Below are 18,784 nucleotides of genomic sequence, written 5' to 3' on the forward strand. Positions count from 1 at the left end.
CGCACAGCGGATACGCAACGCTGGGCGCATGCTGGCTTGCGTTCGCGTCATACGCCCAACCTACGATGCTGCGGTGTGGCCTGGCCTTCGCTGACACGGTGCGGTGACTTCGATGGGCACTCATGGATGCAGGTGGAGGGACGCCATTTGTGTGTTGGACGGCCCCCCTCTCCCAATTCCGTTTCACAAGCCTCTTTTTTTTGCTCTCATTCTCTTCTGCCTCTCTGTGCACTTCTTTCCTCGCCATCCAACCTTCGACTAAATCTCGGTTTCACCGCCCCCCTCCGTCTTGCACCCTCATACCTCTGTACATTCCCACTCCACCGGTGCTTGCACACACCCTCACACGCACCTTATCGGCCTCACCATTCTCGTTGTGGGCCCGTGTGCTCTCCTACGGTTTTCATTCACGCGCCTCGTCGTCCCATCGCTTCACCTCTTCTTGTGACACATAGGTGTGTAAGTAGCGAAGATGCCGAAGGGTAACAACGCGATCCCCCACGTTCACCAGAAGAAGCACTGGAACCCGTGCTCTTCGCAGAAGGGCAACGTGAAGGTGTTCCTGAACCAGCCGGCTCAGAAGCACCGCCGTCGCCGTCTGCGCCTGCTGAAGGCCAAGAAGGTGTTTCCTCGCCCGCTGAAGGCGCTGCGTCCGCAGGTGAACTGTCCCACGGTGCGCCACAACATGAAGCGCCGCCTGGGCCGCGGCTTCTCGCCGGCCGAGCTGAAGGCTGCTGGCCTGAACCCCCAGTACGCCGCCACGATCGGCATCCGCGTGGACAGTCGCCGGAAGAACAAGTCCGAGGAGGGCATGAACGTGAACGTGCAGCGCCTGAAGACGTACATGAGCAAGCTTGTGCTGTTTCCGATGAACCACAAGAAGGTGCAGAAGGGCGAGGCGTCCGAGGAGGAGGTGAAGGCCGCGACCCAGGACCGCTCGCGCTTCGGCGACGCCGCTGTCGGCGCTGTGGTGTACCCGTCCGCCGAGACCCCACGCGCGGTATCTGCCGAGGAGAAGTCGATGTGCGTGTACGCCTTCCTGAAGAAGAACCACTCCGCCGTGCGCTTCTTCGGTGCCCGCAGCGCCCGCGCCGCGCGCAAGGAGGCCGCGAAGGAGGAGAAGGCCGGCAAGTAAACTCGTTCCGAGGGAAGGCGTGCTGGTGTTGCGGCCGCGATAAGGCGCACGCGTGGGCCTGTATGCATGCTAGTGTAAAAGGGTATCGCTGCCGCTGCAGCATGCAGACACATGCCTCACCACGTGGGCACTTTTTGTGGGCAACGTACGTGTACGCTTTTCATGTGCTTGGGTGTGCGCTACTGTCTCCGCCTTCACTGCATGGTGGCCCTCTGTGTCGTTAGACATGCATCAAGGACTGGGTGTGCCAATGCATGCATGGGCGTGCATTGCCGTGTGGCACGTCGGCTCTCTCTTCGTATTTTTCGTTCGCCCTTTTTCGTTTTCTGTTTTCATTTATCCGTCATTCACGTCGAAGCAATGCAACCCCACAAGAGCAGCCGTCGGGGGGGGGGGCGGCGGCAGGAAAACGCGCCGCGAAGCTCCGGTTCGCGGGCACTCACGCGCTGATGTGTCGTGAATGATAGCGGCATGACAGAAGCATGCGCTGTGACCACACCGAAAGCGATCGCGGGTCTTTTCCTCTATCGCTGTCGGCAGTTTCGGTGCACGTGTGTTCGTGAGTGCCCATCTCTCTCTCGGAGCCTCCGGCTCTCTCTGAAACTGCTTGTTTCCTGCTGCCACACCGCCTCTACACCGACGGGGTCTATCCTCACGTCAGTAGGGGTGGCAGGCTAGGACACTAGCGGGACGCAGAGGAACCGCCGCTAGGACCAACGAATGCGTACTGGCTACAGAGAGGGAGAGATGCGAAACTGCCAACGCTGCCCGCAACCTTCCTAGGATGGAGAAGCCGAGAGGAAGTAGGGGGTGAGCGGGGAAGGAGATCTCCGGGGAACGACTCGGCTCTCTCATCGCCTCCTTCTACGCAGCGATGGGGACAAGCATGAAAGGCGAAGACAAGGCCCCCTCTCACGCAACCACACGCCGACATACCGACGCAGTGACGTTCCGTATTCACACGCTTGATTTGCTGCTACTTCCACTTTGTTCTACTTTTCTTTGCTCTCATTCACTTCGCGTCATGCGCGCGTGTCTTCATCTGCCGCGCCTGGCGAACCCGCGTCGTGTCCTCTCTTTCTATGGTGCCCATCACCTCCACCTTACACCTTTCTGCGTTTCCGCACACACACACACACGCATACGCACTTGTGCCGCATCGCTGACGGCGGCTGCCTGTGCTGACGTACTGCCGTGCGCTTCGCACTCTTTCTTGCTCACTCTTTGGCACCCTCACACACGCGTCACCATTGACGACTCTTGTGCGCGCCTTCGCTAACCTCATTCGTGTGCTCTTGCTGTGTGCTATCTCCTTTTCTTGTCGTTTCTCCCCGTACCTTGCAGCACATAACCACCCGCGAGTAGCGAAGATGCCGAAGGGTAACAACGCGATCCCCCACGTTCACCAGAAGAAGCACTGGAACCCGTGCTCTTCGCAGAAGGGCAACGTGAAGGTGTTCCTGAACCAGCCGGCTCAGAAGCACCGCCGTCGCCGTCTGCGCCTGCTGAAGGCCAAGAAGGTGTTTCCTCGCCCGCTGAAGGCGCTGCGTCCGCAGGTGAACTGTCCCACGGTGCGCCACAACATGAAGCGCCGCCTGGGCCGCGGCTTCTCGCCGGCCGAGCTGAAGGCTGCTGGCCTGAACCCCCAGTACGCCGCCACGATCGGCATCCGCGTGGACAGTCGCCGGAAGAACAAGTCCGAGGAGGGCATGAACGTGAACGTGCAGCGCCTGAAGACGTACATGAGCAAGCTTGTGCTGTTTCCGATGAACCACAAGAAGGTGCAGAAGGGCGAGGCGTCCGAGGAGGAGGTGAAGGCCGCGACCCAGGACCGCTCGCGCTTCGGCGACGCCGCTGTCGGCGCTGTGGTGTACCCGTCCGCCGAGACCCCACGCGCGGTATCTGCCGAGGAGAAGTCGATGTGCGTGTACGCCTTCCTGAAGAAGAACCACTCCGCCGTGCGCTTCTTCGGTGCCCGCAGCGCCCGCGCCGCGCGCAAGGAGGCCGCGAAGGAGGAGAAGGCCGGCAAGTAACGTGTGCTCGCATATGCTTTCCGGTTGCCGCCCGCCGTTCCTAGCCGCTCTTTTCGGGCGGTCAGGCTCACTTAATGGATGCGTTGCTCAGGTGTGCCTCCGTTCTCCGTCTCTCTCTCTCTGTGACAGTGTTTGTGCGGCCCATTATGTGCATCACCGTCCCTTGGCGGGACAGTCGCTCTTTTTTTGTTCGTTTTATCATTTCAACACCGAAAGCCAAGGCGAACGCAGGAAGCAGACAAAGCTGAGGGCACTACCATCATGGAAGCCGTACCCGGTGCAGACCTCCCTCTTCACTTGCCCGACTCGGCTAGTCTCCCTCACCTCTCGACAGACATCCTCGTCCACTCACGCACGCGTACGTCCCGAGAGCGCGGGCTGAGGAGTAGAACGAAGCGACATCCCTTACCGGCGTGGATCTCGCATGAAGAGTGAATGCGAAGGTGATGCTAGAGCAGGGAGGCATTCGTGCCGCCTGCGCTGGTTTTAATCCATGTGCACGTGTGCTCGTACCTGTCTACTTGCCGAGGCTCCCCCATGTTCTTCGTGCTCTAAAGGCTCCCATCTCTCTCTTTTCCATCCTCCTCTCATCTCGTTCCTTGTGTGTTTCTATCGTGCTCATCTGTTGTGCGCGGCCGTCGTGTGCGTGTGTATACGCATGCGGTCCGTTCTCGCATTTGGTTGCTGCTGACGTGCGCCTGTCGTTAGCTTGGGCGCAGCAGCGCGCGTCTTGTTTTGGTTTCTCCTGCTGAGGCCGCTCCTGCGGGGCCTCTTTTGCTTTTCGTCTACCCCGCGCCTCAATTGTGGGTGCGTGTGCCTTTGTTTGGTGTCGGCTCCCCACTGAAGTGTGTCACTGCGCATGTTCTCTGTTCTTCCGTCTTCACATTTTTTTTTGTTTCTGTTGCGTCTGTGGAACGTCTCCATCCTCTGCTCCGTTTTCTCCCCCCAGAAAACGTGCTTCGACGGCTCTCATCTCTTCCTCCACATGGTTGCTCGCCTCTTTTTTTCGCTCTGGTCGGCGTTGGTACTTCTGCGGTTGTTCGGCCCTCCTTCTCGATCCACCCGCGACTCATGAATCGTCCTTTGCCACCTGCTTGCTTTCATTCTCTCTTTGCATATTTTGTGCATCCGCTCCTCGGTATCGTAGAAGCCGCCCTGCCCTCACACCGCTTCTCTCTCCCTTCACACACGCGCCAAGCTTCCCACACGGGCACACGGGCACCAGTGTCTCGCCACCGTCTCGCCCTCCTCTTCCTTCTCCTGGTCTTTTGTTCCGCTCTGGACCATGCTTTTCTGCTAAGCGCCGCGGTACCCCATTCTCTCCTGCTCCCTCTGCCGCCTTCTCTGGCACTGGACCGTCCGCCACCCTCTCGTCTTCCACTTTGCTCTCGTGAAGTGCCTGTGGAGGACAGTAATGCAGCGCTTTAGCCACTTTCTGATCCAGGACAGCGACTCGGACATCGCCGATGAGGCTGCGCCGCGCGTGAACGAGCCCACCAATGCGGCGGATGGCTCCTCGCACGGCTCCGCGGTACACGAATGCGCCAGCAACGACACCCTGCACTCTTTGCCGCGTAATGCTGAGAATGAGGCACCGGCTGCAACGCAGCCAGCAGCCCCGCCGGCAGCCCCGCCATTGGAGCACACGATGGACAGAGACGGGCCGCCGACGTCTTCACCAAACCCGTTGCCGCCTACCTCACCTGACCCCCACAGGCTAGACGGATCGGCGGCGTACCAGACCTCCTTGCTGCCGTCGTCGCATCAACATGCCAGCGCCAGTGCAGCGGCAAGAGGGGCGCCTAGCTCTCAGCAAAGGGACGCCGCCGACGCCGAGGCGCACGATTCGGTGCGGTCGGTCCATGCCAGCAACGTCCCTCCACACGCCGACGAGGTGGTAGCCCCACCGACGCAGAAGAAGGCGTCTGCTTGCTGTAGGCTTTTCTCCTTCTGCAAGCGGGGAAAGGCATGCGCTTGCTGCAGGCTCTTCTCCATCTGCAAGCGGAAGAAGACATCGACAGCGGCGGTGAGAGGCAACGAGGCTCAATCAGCGCAGGCATCCGCGGAGGAGACGACCTCCATCGAGGCACAGGATTCCCCTGCACGCTTCGTCGCGGCAAGGGCGACCGAGGGTTCCTCGGAGCGAGCGCTAAGTATTCCCGTCGCGGAAGGCGCTGCCTCCCCTGAGCATTCGTCAGCGCAGTCCAGCAAGACAAACTGTGCACAGTCAAAGGAGGAGGAGGAGGTCAAAGGAGAGGAGGCTTCGTTGCAGCGGTCCAGACACGGGTCCTCTGCAGACGCGTTTGCTGGACACTCAGCTCCCGACGCTGCGGAAGACGGCGGTGCCTCGAAAAACAACACGTTGCCAGTACCCTACGTTTCGCAAGGCCCAGATGCGGTTCACAAAGAGCCAGACGATCCGGCGACGGCGGCCGCAGGATCGGGCGACGCTGAGAAGCCTGCAACCAAGGGGCGCCATGTGAAGCGCGTCAAGGCGGTGGTGCGGCGCCGTCGGTCGAAACTGGCGAACGGGAACGGCGACAGCGCCGGATCGGCGGGCTCGGACAAGGCATCTGACATCAGCGAAGATGAGCAGCGGTCTGCACACAGCGCAGAGGCTAGGGTAGCAAAGGCGTCCGCGACCCCGTCTGTTCCTCTTGACAGAGAGAAGATGCCGTCGGCAGCGACGCCCTCTGCCTCGTCCTTCAAGGCCAAGCCGCCGTCACCGCACTCGCACGCAACTGTTGCCGCGCCGGACAGCCCCACACACACCGGCAGTGCGAGCTATAAGGGCTCTGGTTCCTACTCCTACTCGTACGGGTACTCAAGCAGCTATAGTGCTTCGAACAGCCTCGCCGCATCGCGCACGGCATCCTCGAGCATTGGTTCGGCGCAGAAACCGGTTGCCTCGGATGCCCCGCGGCGACGATCCGCGCAGGCTTCTTCTGCGCGGTCTATCGTGCGTAGTGCCCACGTCGCCTCCTCCGCCACGAAGCGCAGCCCCATGCCCACTAGCATACTCCTGCAGGAAGAGGAGCTCCCCCTGTCCATGCCAGCGTATCGGCGGCGCGTTTTGCTCGACTTGCGCGCGCGGGAAAGGCGCGACGCTGAGGAGGCGGCGAGGGAGTGGCGCGACCTCACCTTCCGACCTCAAATACACAACCCGTACAACAACTGCCTCGACACGTCACCGGCGGTGACGACGGACCGCAGCCACTCGCCCTTCAGCGAGTCTCACGGGTTTCCCGGGTATTCCTCTGCGTCCGGCTTCTCAGAGCCTTCCCCGGGCCGCTACCGGATTCGCCGCGTCTCCCCCCGCCTGTTGCAGTCGCGCCGTGCACCGCAGCAGCCCGCGCCACCGCCGTTCAAGCCCGTCATCTCCGAGTACGCGAAGAATTCGGTAAGACCGAAGCTCAATGTCTTCACGCGTCTGTACAAGCCCCGCAGCTCCTCGCCGCCAGCGCCGGGTGGCACCTACCCGCACAAGCCGGAAATTTCAAAGCTGGCGTGTGAGCTGTACACGCGCCGCCGCTCTGAGGGCGACGACGCAACACCGCCGCGCAGGTCGGTGTTCGACCGCCTCTACAACGTGCGCCGGTCCCCCAGCTCCAGCCCTACTAAGTCTCCCTCCCGCTCTGCCATGCGCCGGCCGTCTTTCAAGCCCCAAATCACTGAGAGGGCACGCCGCCTGTCGGCGATGCTTCCGAAGGTGCCGTTTGGCGAGCGGCTTTACCGCAACAGCCTCTCGCCGAGGCGTGAGAACCATTCCCCGTTCCGCGCCCGTGAACAGTTCCGAGGCGACTACGGCACCGAGCAGGTTATGACGAACGACAGAAGTAAGGACAGATGTTCCTGGTCGTCACAGTCGTCTATTGCGGTGAGGGTTACGGCGACCGCGTCGACGGATCTCGACCGCCGCTTATCGCAAACCCAAGCCACGCTGGAAGAGATGTAGCCATCAACCACGGGATCTATCTTGAAGTGTAGTAGTTGGGGAGACGCTGATGATCTGTGTCGACGGCGCTCAGTGCAAACATCTTGTTCCAAGCACCTATCCAACGCTGCCTGCGAGGGGCTTGTCATCACTTCAGAGTTGAACACCTTCCTGCCTTCTCTTGTGCTCTCTCTTTCTTCCTGCATCTTTCGCAAATGTGCCTCCTTCCTTCCTTTCTCCCGCCCTTTTGTTGAGGGCGCAGGCTCCCTTCGACCCTCTCCGTGTGTGCGTGTGCTTGTGGTGCGTCTGTGTGTTCTTGTGCGCTGCCTTGCCGCCCCCCTCCTCCTCCCCGTCGAAGAGTATCGGGGCTCCGGGTTTAGGGGGAGGACGCAAACGTGGCGGAGCGCGTGGCGACATCACGTCGCTCGCCGTGTCTGCAGAGTCAACTTCAGAGGAGGAGAGCGGTGAGTCTTCCTCTTGTCTTTGGGTAGCGATTCCACTGGCCCACTGCGCTATCGTTGTTTTGTTTTGCCCCCCCCCCCCCCATGTATATGTACGTGTGTGCGCGTGTCTGTGTGTTCCTTCCCTCCCCCCCACCTTGTACAATGAATGCGGCTTCCCCATTTGGCCCCGTCTTGTTTCTTCTAGAGTATGTGCTGTTTGTATGCCCGTCCGCGTGCTGCTGTGTTCTTCGTAGTGGTTGCTAGTCCTCTCGTCAAGAGTGCGGATGGATGCCCTTTTCCTGGCCATCGCGCCCTCCCTCTGTACCCGCTCTGCATGGCGCTTTCTTTCGCTGTGTTCTCCACTCAGTACACACTCCACTCTTCCACCTTTTCCCAGAGAGCTCAGCGCATAGCGCTCGATTCCCTGCCGAAGAACAAACGAACCCCTTCATAAAGGACAGAAATGCGATGCAGGTGGCAGCTTTAACAGAAGTCCCCGCTCCTCTAACCACGGTCTCCGAGCTCATGAGGCTCTTGCGTGGCTCGCGTGTACGCACCACTTGCCCTCCGGTGCGTGTGCTCAGTACAAGCCTCATGGCGCAGCCGCTGCTTCCCCTTCCCTCGAGCAGGCTAAGCGAACGTATTGCTGCCTCGTGGCTGGACACTCTTGCGTTTCCCCTTCCTCTCTGCGTGTACATTTCCTCCTCACCTCGTATTACCGCGCGCCGACTTTTGCTCAACTCGTGTTCCCTTTCCGCTACGCCCTCTCCCCCCTTGCTTATCCACATATATATATATATGTGTGTCATACACAGAAGATGCGCACGAGCGCGGTGATTTCGGGTTTCTTAGTTTTTTTTCCTTCCCGTTTGCCGCAGCGTGCAGCCGTGCCTTTTCCCCTCCCCGCCGACGGCAACCAGCGTGCGCGCAGCTCGCCTTGGTGCATGTACTTGTTGCCTCGGAAACGTGTGTGTGTGTGAGACAGCGGGCGCAGGCCTCGCATCCCAGGCTAGCATACATCTTCGCACACACGCCTAACACGTACTATTCCGTTTTAACTGCATACAAACACACACATAGACACACCAGCGCGCACACAGGAGTGGTGGTTGATCTACGTTGGGTCTCTTGCTTCTTCTCTCTCCAATCCGTTCATATCCCGAGTTCTGTGCAGACTGGCGCAGCAAGTCTGCGAGATAGAACAGTGCCTTGCTTGGGTTGTGAGCGCACAAGGTCGCATACTCGCACTAAACAAAGGCAGGCGATTCATTGGCAGCTGAGTGGTACGATCGACGATGTCGAGGTATCAATGCTCCCTGTGCCAGTTGGAGACGCTGGAGAATGATCTGAACTTCTGCGTCTGCTGCCGCGCTGCCGTCTGCGCGAAGTGTACTCTAGCATGCTACCCGAACCGCAAGAGCGTAGGCCTCTGCGTGCGGTGCACACCACCCGACTACGGCTTCGCCTGCGGGCGGTGCCGCCGGCACATTTCGTACGGAGACATTGAATTCTTCTGCGACATGTGCGCCGTCCCCATCTGCTTTACTTGTGTAGCGAGCGGTACTAGCTTCGAGTGTGGTCAGCTGAAATGTAGTCTGTGCTGCGAGTGCCCTATGTCACAGGCACCGCGTAATCTGGTGGTCCGCCACGAGGTGGATGACGCCATGCTGCGCCAGCTCCCGATACCGCTCGTTTCAAGTGCGACACCGTTGGCGGCGCCGCCTCCGCAAGCGCGCGCGGCGGCCGCGGCGGTGGCAGCGACAAAGAGCACCAAATACCGAAAGCTGTTTGGGCGAGAGAAGCTCGGCGAGGGTGCGCAGGGTGTTGTGTACAAGTGTCACACGGAGGAGAACGAGGTGGTTGTAGTGAAGGAGATGGTGTTCAACGATACAGATGTCACCGCCTTCGAGGCACAGGCACGGCAAGTCGAACGCATGCGCCAGCTGAACCACCCTCATCTCATCCGCTACCTCGATGTGTCGGTCCAGAAGGACCCACTACGCATCTGCGTGGTTATGCCTTTCTACAGCGAGGGCGATTTGAAAAAGTTCATTGAAAGGCAGCGCAAACCGGTGACGGAGGTAAAGCTGTGCTCCATTGTTCTGCAGATTGCCGGCGCCCTGAACTACCTGCATCGACAAGAACCTCCGCTTGTTCATCGAGACATCAAGCCTGAGAACATCCTGCTGCTGAACCACGAGGAGCAGGTTCTGTTGATGGATCTGGATCTCTGTCGAACAGTAGACGTAACGGCGAGCGTCATCAAGCGGCGCGAGTTGTCGCCAACGTATGAGTACCGCGCACCAGAGCTGGAGAAGAGTCACGGCGATACCAAAGCGGACGTGTTTAGCCTTGGTGTGGTGATGTTCGTGCTTGCCACACTGCCAGACTTTCCATGCGTGCGTACAGACTCCGGCGAGATGCTGGTTTTCTCTGCCTCTAAGTGGTCTCCATCGTCACTGAAGCGCGCTATTCAGCGCGAAATCAGGCGTGTGCAGCGGTACACCTACTCGGAGGAGTTTATCCGCTTAGTCGTGGCGATGCTTGTCCACCAGCCCGCCGCACGTCCCACGTCGGGGGCGGTCATCTACCGCCTGCAGAAGATCATGGAGCAACGCCTGATGGAGGGAAAGGAGTAGTGGCTGCGAAGGTGGAGAAGGCGGCACTGAGGAACGTCGAAAGCTGAAGATGGGCGATGATGCCTTTATTTGTGCGGACTTGATGTGCAGGTGCGTCCTTTTTTGTTGTTGGTGGCGTGTGCGTGAGGGGCAGCGGAGGTGAGAGGTGCATCGAGGATGATGGATGAAGAGACGTAGACCTACACACATCCCGCATGGCAGCTTCACTCCCTCTCCCACCCTCCCTACCTTGCGTTGTGCTTTCTGCTGTGGTTTCTCACACGCTCTTTTTCTTGTCGCTGCTTTCAGCCATTGTTTCGGTGACAGAGGAAGCAGTGCTGCCGTTGTCTTGACAGACGCCTATTTCGTTGCGTGCTCATCACGCCGCCGCCGTTTCTATAACATACTCACTTGCAGGACTGCAGCATGGAAGTGGTTGGGTTTTCCTTTAGTTCGTACTTTCTTTTATGTGGTTGGGCCTCCCTGTGTGTACCAGTCCGCTGCTGCTGTTTTTTCCTTGTTTCTTTTCTCCTGTCTCCCGCAGAAACGAAAAGTAGACAAGCTCGGCGTGTGATGGACCCTTTCCCTGCTCCTCTGAGGCATGCACGCCCATCCCCCTTGACCCCACGCCTGTGTACTCCTCTTGCTATACAATCCTTCTCCCGCTAAACGTATAGACAAGCAAAGATGTACGCATGCCTCCAGCTGTCCTTGCACATCCCATTGCCTTGTCTTCGTTTGCCTCTATGTCTTCGGGTCTGTGAGCTCTCCCTTTTCTCGCCCGCTCGCCCCGGAGTCATCAGTTGTGTTTCTGGAGAAGCTGCACCCATCTCCCTCCCCTTGCCTTTCTATCTGGGTGTTGCCCACGTCCCCATTCTCGTTGCCTCCCCCTTTTTTTTTCAGAAGCGCCCCATCGCTGTTCCGCCTGCGCTATTCTTTTTTTTTTTCTTTTGCTTTTCTTTCGTTGTTTCATGGCTGCCTCTTGTTTTCGCTTCTTGCTGTTCTCCCTCTCCTGTCCACATCTGTACAAAACTGCCGTCGTTGCCTTTAACGTCAATGCAAGTGTTTTGCGGCATGCCGCTCCCACAAGGCATAGAGGAGAAATAAAAGAGGCGCATGTGTGCCCAACAAAGTCCATGGAAAGAACCACGTAGAAGAATGGAGTACGCTCATGCATCACTGAATGCAGGAGGCCTATTTCCTCTCCCTCCCTCCCTCCCCGGCGGAACCCGGCTGATCCGCGGAGTGTGGACCCTCAACTCCCTCGTTTAGGGGAGTGCGGAGACCACCATCACGCGGTTTAGAGGATAGCTGTTCGGCTGTGGCACGCCACAGCTCCTTCCAGGCCGCCTCCCGTTCCCCCCGACTTGGTGAAGTTGGTCTCCTTGCTCAACCTTTTGCGGTGTTGCAGGGAGCTGGCAAGGTCGGGGAAGTGGTGTCGATAGAACGGTGAAGGGCCTCTTTTCGCTCTACGAGACGGCCTCTCACTCGATCTCGAACACCAACACACGCTTCCCCTCCTTTTCTTCATCGGTTCCCCTGCTCTTTCCTTCCCGGTTTACATGTGTTTCGCCGACCTTTACATCCCCTTCGATATCGGCTCATACAACCTCCCACACACATACGCATTGGGCCGTGTGGGCATTCGCGCCGCGAGAAGAGAACGGAGAGGCAATTCCTTTTTCTCCTCTGCTCTGCTCCTTGTTCTTTCAATTTGCTTTTCGCTTTCTTCTCTCCTCTCTGTTGCCGTACCTTCCCCATCATCCGGCTACCGCCCACATCATTCATCCTTTCCTTCACCGTTCACTCACCCACTCCACCAACCCCTTTCTTTTCCGCACTCGTCGTCATGTCCGTCGACTTCACGGCTAAGGCCGTCGAGCTCTTCAAGAAGGCCGCAACGCTGGATGAGAACAAGGAATACGAGCAGGCGTACCGGTGGTACATGGAGACGATCGACGTGTTCCTGACGGCCATCAAGTACGAGAACAAGAACCCCACGAAGCGGGAGTACATGCGAAGCAAGGTGTCTGACATCATTGCCCGTGCCGAGAAGATCAAGGAATTTCTCGACCGCTCCAAGGACGGAGACGGTGCCACCCAGGGCGGCTCCGGCGCAACTGCGCAGAAGACGGCGTCTGCCAGCAAGAAAGCCAAGGAGGATGACGAGGACAAGCAGCGCATGCGCAGCAGCCTCGGTAGCGCCATCGTCAAGGTGAAGCCCAACGTGCACTGGGACCAGATAGCCGGCCTCGAGGCAGCCAAGCAGGCCCTGAAGGAGTCTGTCATCTTGCCAATGAAGTTCCCGCAGCTCTTTACCGGCAAACGCAAACCGTGGCGCGGTATCCTGCTCTACGGCCCCCCGGGCACGGGTAAGTCCTACCTTGCCAAGGCGGTAGCCACCGAGGCGGACGGCACCTTTCTCAGCGTCAGTAGCTCCGATCTGCTCTCCCGCTGGCTCGGTGACTCGGAGAAGCTCGTGCGCAGTCTCTTCGAGATGGCCCGCGAGGCCTACAAGACAGGCGGGAAGCCGTCTATCATCTTTGTGGATGAGATCGACTCTCTCGTCTCCGCGCGCTCCGACAGCGAGAACGACGCCTCGCGGCGTGTCAAAACGGAGTTCCTTGTGCAGATGCAGGGTGTGGGTTACGACGACGAAGGCGTGCTCGTGCTAGCTGCCACCAACATTCCGTGGTCGCTCGATAGCGCTATCCGGCGGCGGTTTGAGCGCCGTATTTACATTCCGCTGCCGGAGTTCCAGGCACGCGTGCAGATGTTCAAGATTCACTTGGGCGACACCCCCAACACGCTTGTCGACGAAGACTGGCTGGAACTAGGGAGGCGTACAGAGATGTACTCGGGTAGCGATATCGAGAACGTTGTGCGCAACGCTCTGATGGAGTGCATCCGCACGCTGCAGGTGGCGACACACTTCAAGCGCGTTGTCGGCCCTGACCCGCACGACCCCACACGCATGGTGAAGAATCGTTTGCTGCCGTGCTCGCCTGGTGACCCGGACGCGTTCCCGATGTCGGCGGTGGAGATCACGGAGCCGGAGCTGCTCATGCCGATGCCGGTGACCAAGGAGGACTTCATAAAGGCGCTGCGCACCAGCAAACCCTCCGTGAATGACGAGGATATTGAGCGGCACGTCAAGTTCACTGCGGACTTTGGCCAGGAGGGCTAAGCCGCAACTGAGTCAGGAGGCCATGGAGCTCTCCTGTGTGTTAGTGCGCGCGTGTGTGTGTGGGAGGGGGCATGAATCCTAGCAGGCGAGCGAAAGTCTGCAGGAGGAGGCAGACAGGCGAGGAAAAGCACAAAGAGGAGAGGGGAGAGGCGAGAGGTGGTGGGCTGAGGAGTGGAGAGCTGTGGCGTGTTGCCGGTCCCCTCTTCGGTCGCCCTTTTACGATGCCCTACTTCCTCGCCTCTCTGCCCTCGCCGTGCCGCCGCCCTTCGCCACGCGTCGCGCCCCGTGTCTTCTCTCCCTCCACTTCCTTCTCTCCCCTCCCTTTCCGCGGCGGCGTACGATTGAGAGGGATAGGAGGTGCGGGGCTCCTGACGGATGACTTCGAAAAACAAAAAGACATGCGGCACTCAAACCATGTGAAATCGACGGGCATCAATGCTGTGGCGCCGCATGTGTGGCCTTCGCCCTTGTGCCCCACTTCCGAAAGTGTGCGGCCCACACCGTTTCCTTGCTCTCTGTCGAGACTTTGCTTTGCTCTCGGTTGTGCTGTGCCCTGCCTTCGTTGCCCTGTCGCTGCCGGCTCTCCCCATGATTTCCTTGTCCCTTGTTGCGTTGCGTTTCTCGAGTTCACCTTCGCGAGCTCACTGGCCGATGTTGACTTTGGGCACTTCTTTTTTCTGAGTTTTTCTTTTTCTTTCCGCTTCTTCTACGATGTCTGGCGTGCTCTCGACCTCCTACATTTTTATCCGTTCTTTTCGATATTGTCATGCTCCTCCTTCGCTGCGTCTCTCTCTTCCCTTCGCTTTCCACTGCTGCTGATGGTCGTCGGCTCGGCCACTGATTCGCGACGTGCACCGTCTTCTTTTGCTTCCAGACAAGACACTCAAAGAGACAGCAGAAAAACGCAGTGCGACCCCCCCCCCAAAAAAAAGGAGGTCTTCACTCTTCGCCGAGCTCTCGCACACAGTATGCGCCGGTGCGTGTGGGTATGTACAGATTCGCGCTTGAGCTCCTTCTTGTGTGCACCCGTCATCTATGGCATGTGCATGGATCACTGGCTTTATTGCTGACTGAGCGTCTGCTTGGTTGGTGCTCGCTCTTCCTCTCCCGTTTCTCTCCTCCTCGTGCGTGTGGTGTGTGTTGTTAAGGCCGTCGCCCCTTCTTTCCTTTCTGGCATGTTTGCGTTGTTGTTTCTTAAGGATGCGCCTTTGTGTTGACATGCTCGCTGGCTCTTCGTTCGGCTTGTATATTTCGGTGTTGCTGTCGTCGTCGTTTTCTGTTTGCCCCTCCCTCCCTTCCCGTCTGGGAGTGAGCGCGCTCTTAGTGCCGGACGGCCTCCGTGCCGGTCTCTCGTTTTTTTCTTTTTCGTTCTTTGCTGTGCGTGTTTGTCTTTGCTCTCTCCTGTCCGCCGCCACCTCTCTTCCTCTCTCCGCCTTTCCCCGGGCCCCTCACTCGTTTTCTGTGTCGCCGGGATGTCGAATCAAAACGCCGCTGCAGGAAAACGAAAATTGCCCAGCAACGATCGCCGCTTTATACATCTACGACTCCTTTTTCGGCCGCCTGTGAGTACCCCGCCAGCCCCGCTCACGGGAGGACTTCTCGGTGCGTCGCATGCTCAGGGCCCAGCACCCTCCCCCTTCTATTTCCTGCCAATGCGGAACCACTTGTGGTGGTGACATGGCCCGGGCACCCAAGCCGGAGGGAGGTCAGAGCGATTCATAGCAACTGATATCGGCGGTCAGGTCCTGGGTGGCGCTGCGTGAGAGCGAGCGGCGACGGTGAGCACACGCTTGCACTATACCGATGAAGGGCAGAGCATCGGGGTGACGCGAACGCATGCCACCCGACCCTCACGCTGCCTGCTGATGTGGGGACCGGCGCGACGCCGAGAGGGACGCAGCAAGTGGCGACCGGCGTCGTGAGAGCTGCTGTGAGGCGACCTGAGGGGTGGGGGCGCGGTGGGACGGGCGGGTGGGTGGCGTTTGAGGCCGAGGCCGTGCTGAGATGACTGGGTCGGCGCATTGCTGTAACACGCGTGTGCCGACGGCTGCTTTTGCACCACGCGGATGGGGCCTGTGGTAGGCCGGTAGGTCGAGTGGACTCATGCTTTATGGACGAATGGACACAGTACAGAAGAGGACGCTATTTCTTTACGCCTCTCTTGCGCTATGTTGTCGGCGGTGCATGCTGATTGTCGTGCGCCTGCGGTCGGTCGTCTTTGATACGCACCGGCACCCCAGTTGAAGGGGACCAAAAAGCGAGACGGTTGTCTGGGCGCTTCCGCGGTTGCCCTTGCAGGTGCTTCAAGGAATGTGGAAGGATCTGTGTTTCTCTTGGCGTGACGGTGCGCTCCTGTCTGAAGACGTGCATTTACGGGTACCTTATCTGTTTGTCTCTCACCTTTGCCCTCATTCCCTTCATCCTTCAACCTCTTCGCGCTCTCCACTGGAATTCGTCGTGTGCTCCTAAACAAAACCCCTGGTCGCTTGCTCGCACGGTACATGGCGCTATCTACCTTGCCCGTTCCCCGATCCACTTCTTCACCTAACCCTTCTATCTCCTTCTCCGCTTCCCTTACTGCCTCTCCCGACCATCGCCGTCGCCATCGCCGCATCAGTTTTTTCCTCAAACGTACCTTCTTTTTGCTCGCTTTTCCCGTTCGGTTTCCAGTTTCCAGTACCCGCCACCGCACGATCACGTCACTGCTTCCAACTTCCTCTGGCCTGTGTGGTGTACTGCTCACTCAACGCGAGAGACTTTCATTATTTCAGCAGAGATCCGTGTTGCGAATCTCAAAATGGAGACTCGCCACCATCTCAACACCAAGATGGTGCCGTCGTACCAGGCACCGCTGTCCAAGGTGACCGCCGCCGACCTGACGGTGGAGCGCCTGCCCGGCTGCAAGTACATGAACCCCTCAAAGAAGCACATTCTCCGTGAGGAGTACCGCGACAAGGTGGAGCACATCATGTACGACCCTCGCCCGCAGGAGGACCTGGACGCCGAGTACCCGGTGTCGTGCAACAAGCTGGTGTGCGAACTGGCTGCCGCCCGCAAGCACCTCCACTTCAACCCTTCCGAGACCTCCATCGGTATTGTAACCTGCGGCGGCATCTGCCCTGGTCTGAACGACGTCATCCGCTCCATCACGCTGACGGGCATCATATCCTACCGCGTCAAGCGCGTTGTCGGTTTCCGTTACGGCTACTGGGGCCTGTCGAAGGAGGGCAGCAAGACTGCCATAGAGCTGTCCCGCTCGGATGTGCGCCAGATTCACCGCTTCGGCGGCACGATCCTGGGTAGCTCTCGCGGTCCGCAGAACCCGAAGGAGATGGTCGACACGCTTGTGCGCATGAAGATCAACATCCTCTTCACCGTTGGTGGTGATGGCACGCAGCGCGGTGCGCTAACGATCTACGAGGAGGCCAAGCGCCGGGGCGAGAACATCGCCGTCTTCGGTGTGCCCAAGACGATCGATAACGACCTTGCCTTCTCCCACCGCACCTTTGGCTTTCAGACTGCCGTCGAGCAAGCTGTGAACGCCGTGCGCGCCGCCTACGCCGAGGCTGTGTCCCTCAACTACGGTGTCGGCATCGTGAAGCTGATGGGTCGTGAGAGCGGCTTCATTGCTGCCCAGACGACTGTGGCCAGCGCGCAGGCGAACATCTGCCTCATTCCTGAGAACCCGTTGCCAAAGGAGACGGTGATGCGCCTGATTGAGCGCCGCCTTCAGCAGTCGCGCAACTGCGTCATCGTGGTTGCCGAGGGCTTCGGCCAGGACTGGGAGACCGGCACGGGCGGCCATGACGCCTCCGGTAACAAGAAGCTCGTCGACATTGGCTTCATCCTGAAGAAGGAGGTGGAGAGCTGGCTGCGAGCAAACAAGGAGAAGTTCCCGCAGGGTACTGTCAAATATATCGACCCCTCGTACATGATCCGCGCCTGCCCGCCGTCTTCCAACGACGCGCTCTTCTGCACCAACCTGGCAACTCTTGCCGTGCACGAGGCCATGGCCGGTGCCACCGGCTGCATCATCTCAATGCGCTACAACAACTATATCCTCGTGCCCATCAAGGCGGCCACGTCGGTGCGCCGGGTCGTTAGTCTCCGTGGCGCCCTCTGGCGCCAGGTGCGTGAGATCACCGTGGGCCTGAGCGACGATGTGCAGCAGTGGAACGAGCAGGACCTGCGCCGCCACCTGGAGTCGCTGAATGTTGAGCGCGAGCGCATAATTGCGCGCCTGGCGTCTAAGGTGTAATGTACATAAAGGGGGGTAAAGAAGGAGCCGGCGTGCGCGCGCGCGTGTGTAGAGGGAAGAGAGGCGTGCGACAGAGGGAGGAGGGAGAGGGCGGGGAGGTAAGACTTCCACTTCCCGCTACGGTGACGGTGTCTCCTCCAAAGCGAGAGGGCTTGCCAGAATGACAAGAGATTGAGGGAGAGGGGGACGTGATGGGGAGCAAGCGCGAGGCGAAGATCCAAAAAAAAAAGAAAATCAGGAAAGCCAACGGAGGTTGTGAAGAGGAGCAACGACTGTCATGCGTATTTACCCTCAGACGTGAAAAGCCCAACTGCGGTGCCGCAGAGGGGTACGGGCGGCGATTCTCTATACGTTGGCGCGTCACTGGCACCAGTATACTTGCACCCACCCAGACTTGGTCACACACCCCTCCGCTCAGGCGTGCTCGCCTGCTTGGGACTTCTCTACTTTCGCCCCAGTATTACCAGAAGTGGGATGCGGCAGATTGGAGTTTCACCAGCTGCGTGTGCATGTGTACGTGTGCGCGTGCCTCGACGACGTGCGCTTGTTGGGGTTCGCTGCATGCACCTCGTTCCCACGCCTTCTCTCCGCGTGGGACCTCGCTTCGTTTCGTCGTGCGTTTCTGGATGCCTTCGTTGTTGGGGTTTCTTATGGCTGGTGCTTTCTCGTCTAGTCATGAACGCCTCTCCTCACCTTTTTTCCCGTTGGTTCCGCCTCGTCTTACTGCTGGGCAAGGCATGCGCTTGTGCATCTCGGCATTACGAACGCAGGACGCGTGTGTGAACTCTCTGCACTCTGTTGCCTCTCCCTCTCTCCTTCACACCCCCTCTCCCCCTTTCAACTCACTCTCTCTGCACACCTCTCCAAGTGCTCTGCTGTTTGTTGTCTTGGGAGCGTCGGTGCTTCATCACACGCTGAGCTGCGTGTGTGCGCGTGTGTGTCGCCGCAGCGTGCGGCGGTCAAGGTGATGGCGTGGTAGAGAATGCACCCTTTTAAGGCGTGCCGACCCACTTTCTTCCCCCCTCTTGTCTCGATTCTCATCATTCTCTTTCTCTCTCTCGCTGCCCTTCGTGTGCGTTTTCGCTGCGCTCCGGCGTGTGCTTGACGTTGTCTTCCTAAAGGCATGCCTACTTGTGCTAGAATGTGAAGGATGGCGCGACTTGTTCGAGCGAAGAC

General features: G+C 59.1%; 6 protein-coding genes across 6 annotated transcripts; all 6 read left to right on the top strand.

Annotated features, from left to right (window-relative positions):
* Positions 1-472: 472 nt before the first annotated feature.
* On the top strand, positions 473-1,135 carry LINJ_29_2570 (putative 60S ribosomal protein L13; the record flags this gene model as incomplete). Its single annotated transcript, XM_001466742.1, has 1 exon — positions 473-1,135. The coding sequence occupies one exon, from the start codon at positions 473-475 to the stop codon at positions 1,133-1,135; it is 663 nt and encodes a 220-aa protein (XP_001466779.1).
* A 1,370-nt stretch (positions 1,136-2,505) lies between these two features.
* Positions 2,506-3,168, top strand: LINJ_29_2580 (putative 60S ribosomal protein L13; the record flags this gene model as incomplete). The annotated part of the gene is made up of 1 exon (XM_001466743.1): positions 2,506-3,168. The coding sequence occupies one exon, from the start codon at positions 2,506-2,508 to the stop codon at positions 3,166-3,168; it is 663 nt and encodes a 220-aa protein (XP_001466780.1).
* A 1,414-nt stretch (positions 3,169-4,582) lies between these two features.
* LINJ_29_2590 (conserved hypothetical protein) lies at positions 4,583-7,123 on the top strand (the record flags this gene model as incomplete). The annotated part of the gene is made up of 1 exon (XM_001466744.1): positions 4,583-7,123. The coding sequence occupies one exon, from the start codon at positions 4,583-4,585 to the stop codon at positions 7,121-7,123; it is 2,541 nt and encodes an 846-aa protein (XP_001466781.1).
* Positions 7,124-8,840: 1,717 nt separating this feature from the next.
* Positions 8,841-10,184, top strand: LINJ_29_2600 (putative protein kinase; the record flags this gene model as incomplete). Its single annotated transcript, XM_001466745.1, has 1 exon — positions 8,841-10,184. The coding sequence occupies one exon, from the start codon at positions 8,841-8,843 to the stop codon at positions 10,182-10,184; it is 1,344 nt and encodes a 447-aa protein (XP_001466782.1).
* A 1,828-nt stretch (positions 10,185-12,012) lies between these two features.
* Positions 12,013-13,350, top strand: VPS4 (vacuolar protein sorting-associated protein 4; the record flags this gene model as incomplete). The annotated part of the gene is made up of 1 exon (XM_001466746.1): positions 12,013-13,350. The coding sequence occupies one exon, from the start codon at positions 12,013-12,015 to the stop codon at positions 13,348-13,350; it is 1,338 nt and encodes a 445-aa protein (XP_001466783.1).
* Positions 13,351-16,147: 2,797 nt separating this feature from the next.
* Positions 16,148-17,608, top strand: LINJ_29_2620 (ATP-dependent phosphofructokinase; the record flags this gene model as incomplete). Its single annotated transcript, XM_001466747.1, has 1 exon — positions 16,148-17,608. The coding sequence occupies one exon, from the start codon at positions 16,148-16,150 to the stop codon at positions 17,606-17,608; it is 1,461 nt and encodes a 486-aa protein (XP_001466784.1).
* Between the last annotated feature and the right edge of the window lie 1,176 nt (positions 17,609-18,784).

The sequence above is a fragment of the Leishmania infantum genome, chromosome 29 (assembly GCF_000002875.2).
Source record: "Leishmania infantum JPCM5 genome chromosome 29".
NCBI classification, from domain to species: domain Eukaryota; phylum Euglenozoa; class Kinetoplastea; order Trypanosomatida; family Trypanosomatidae; genus Leishmania; species Leishmania infantum.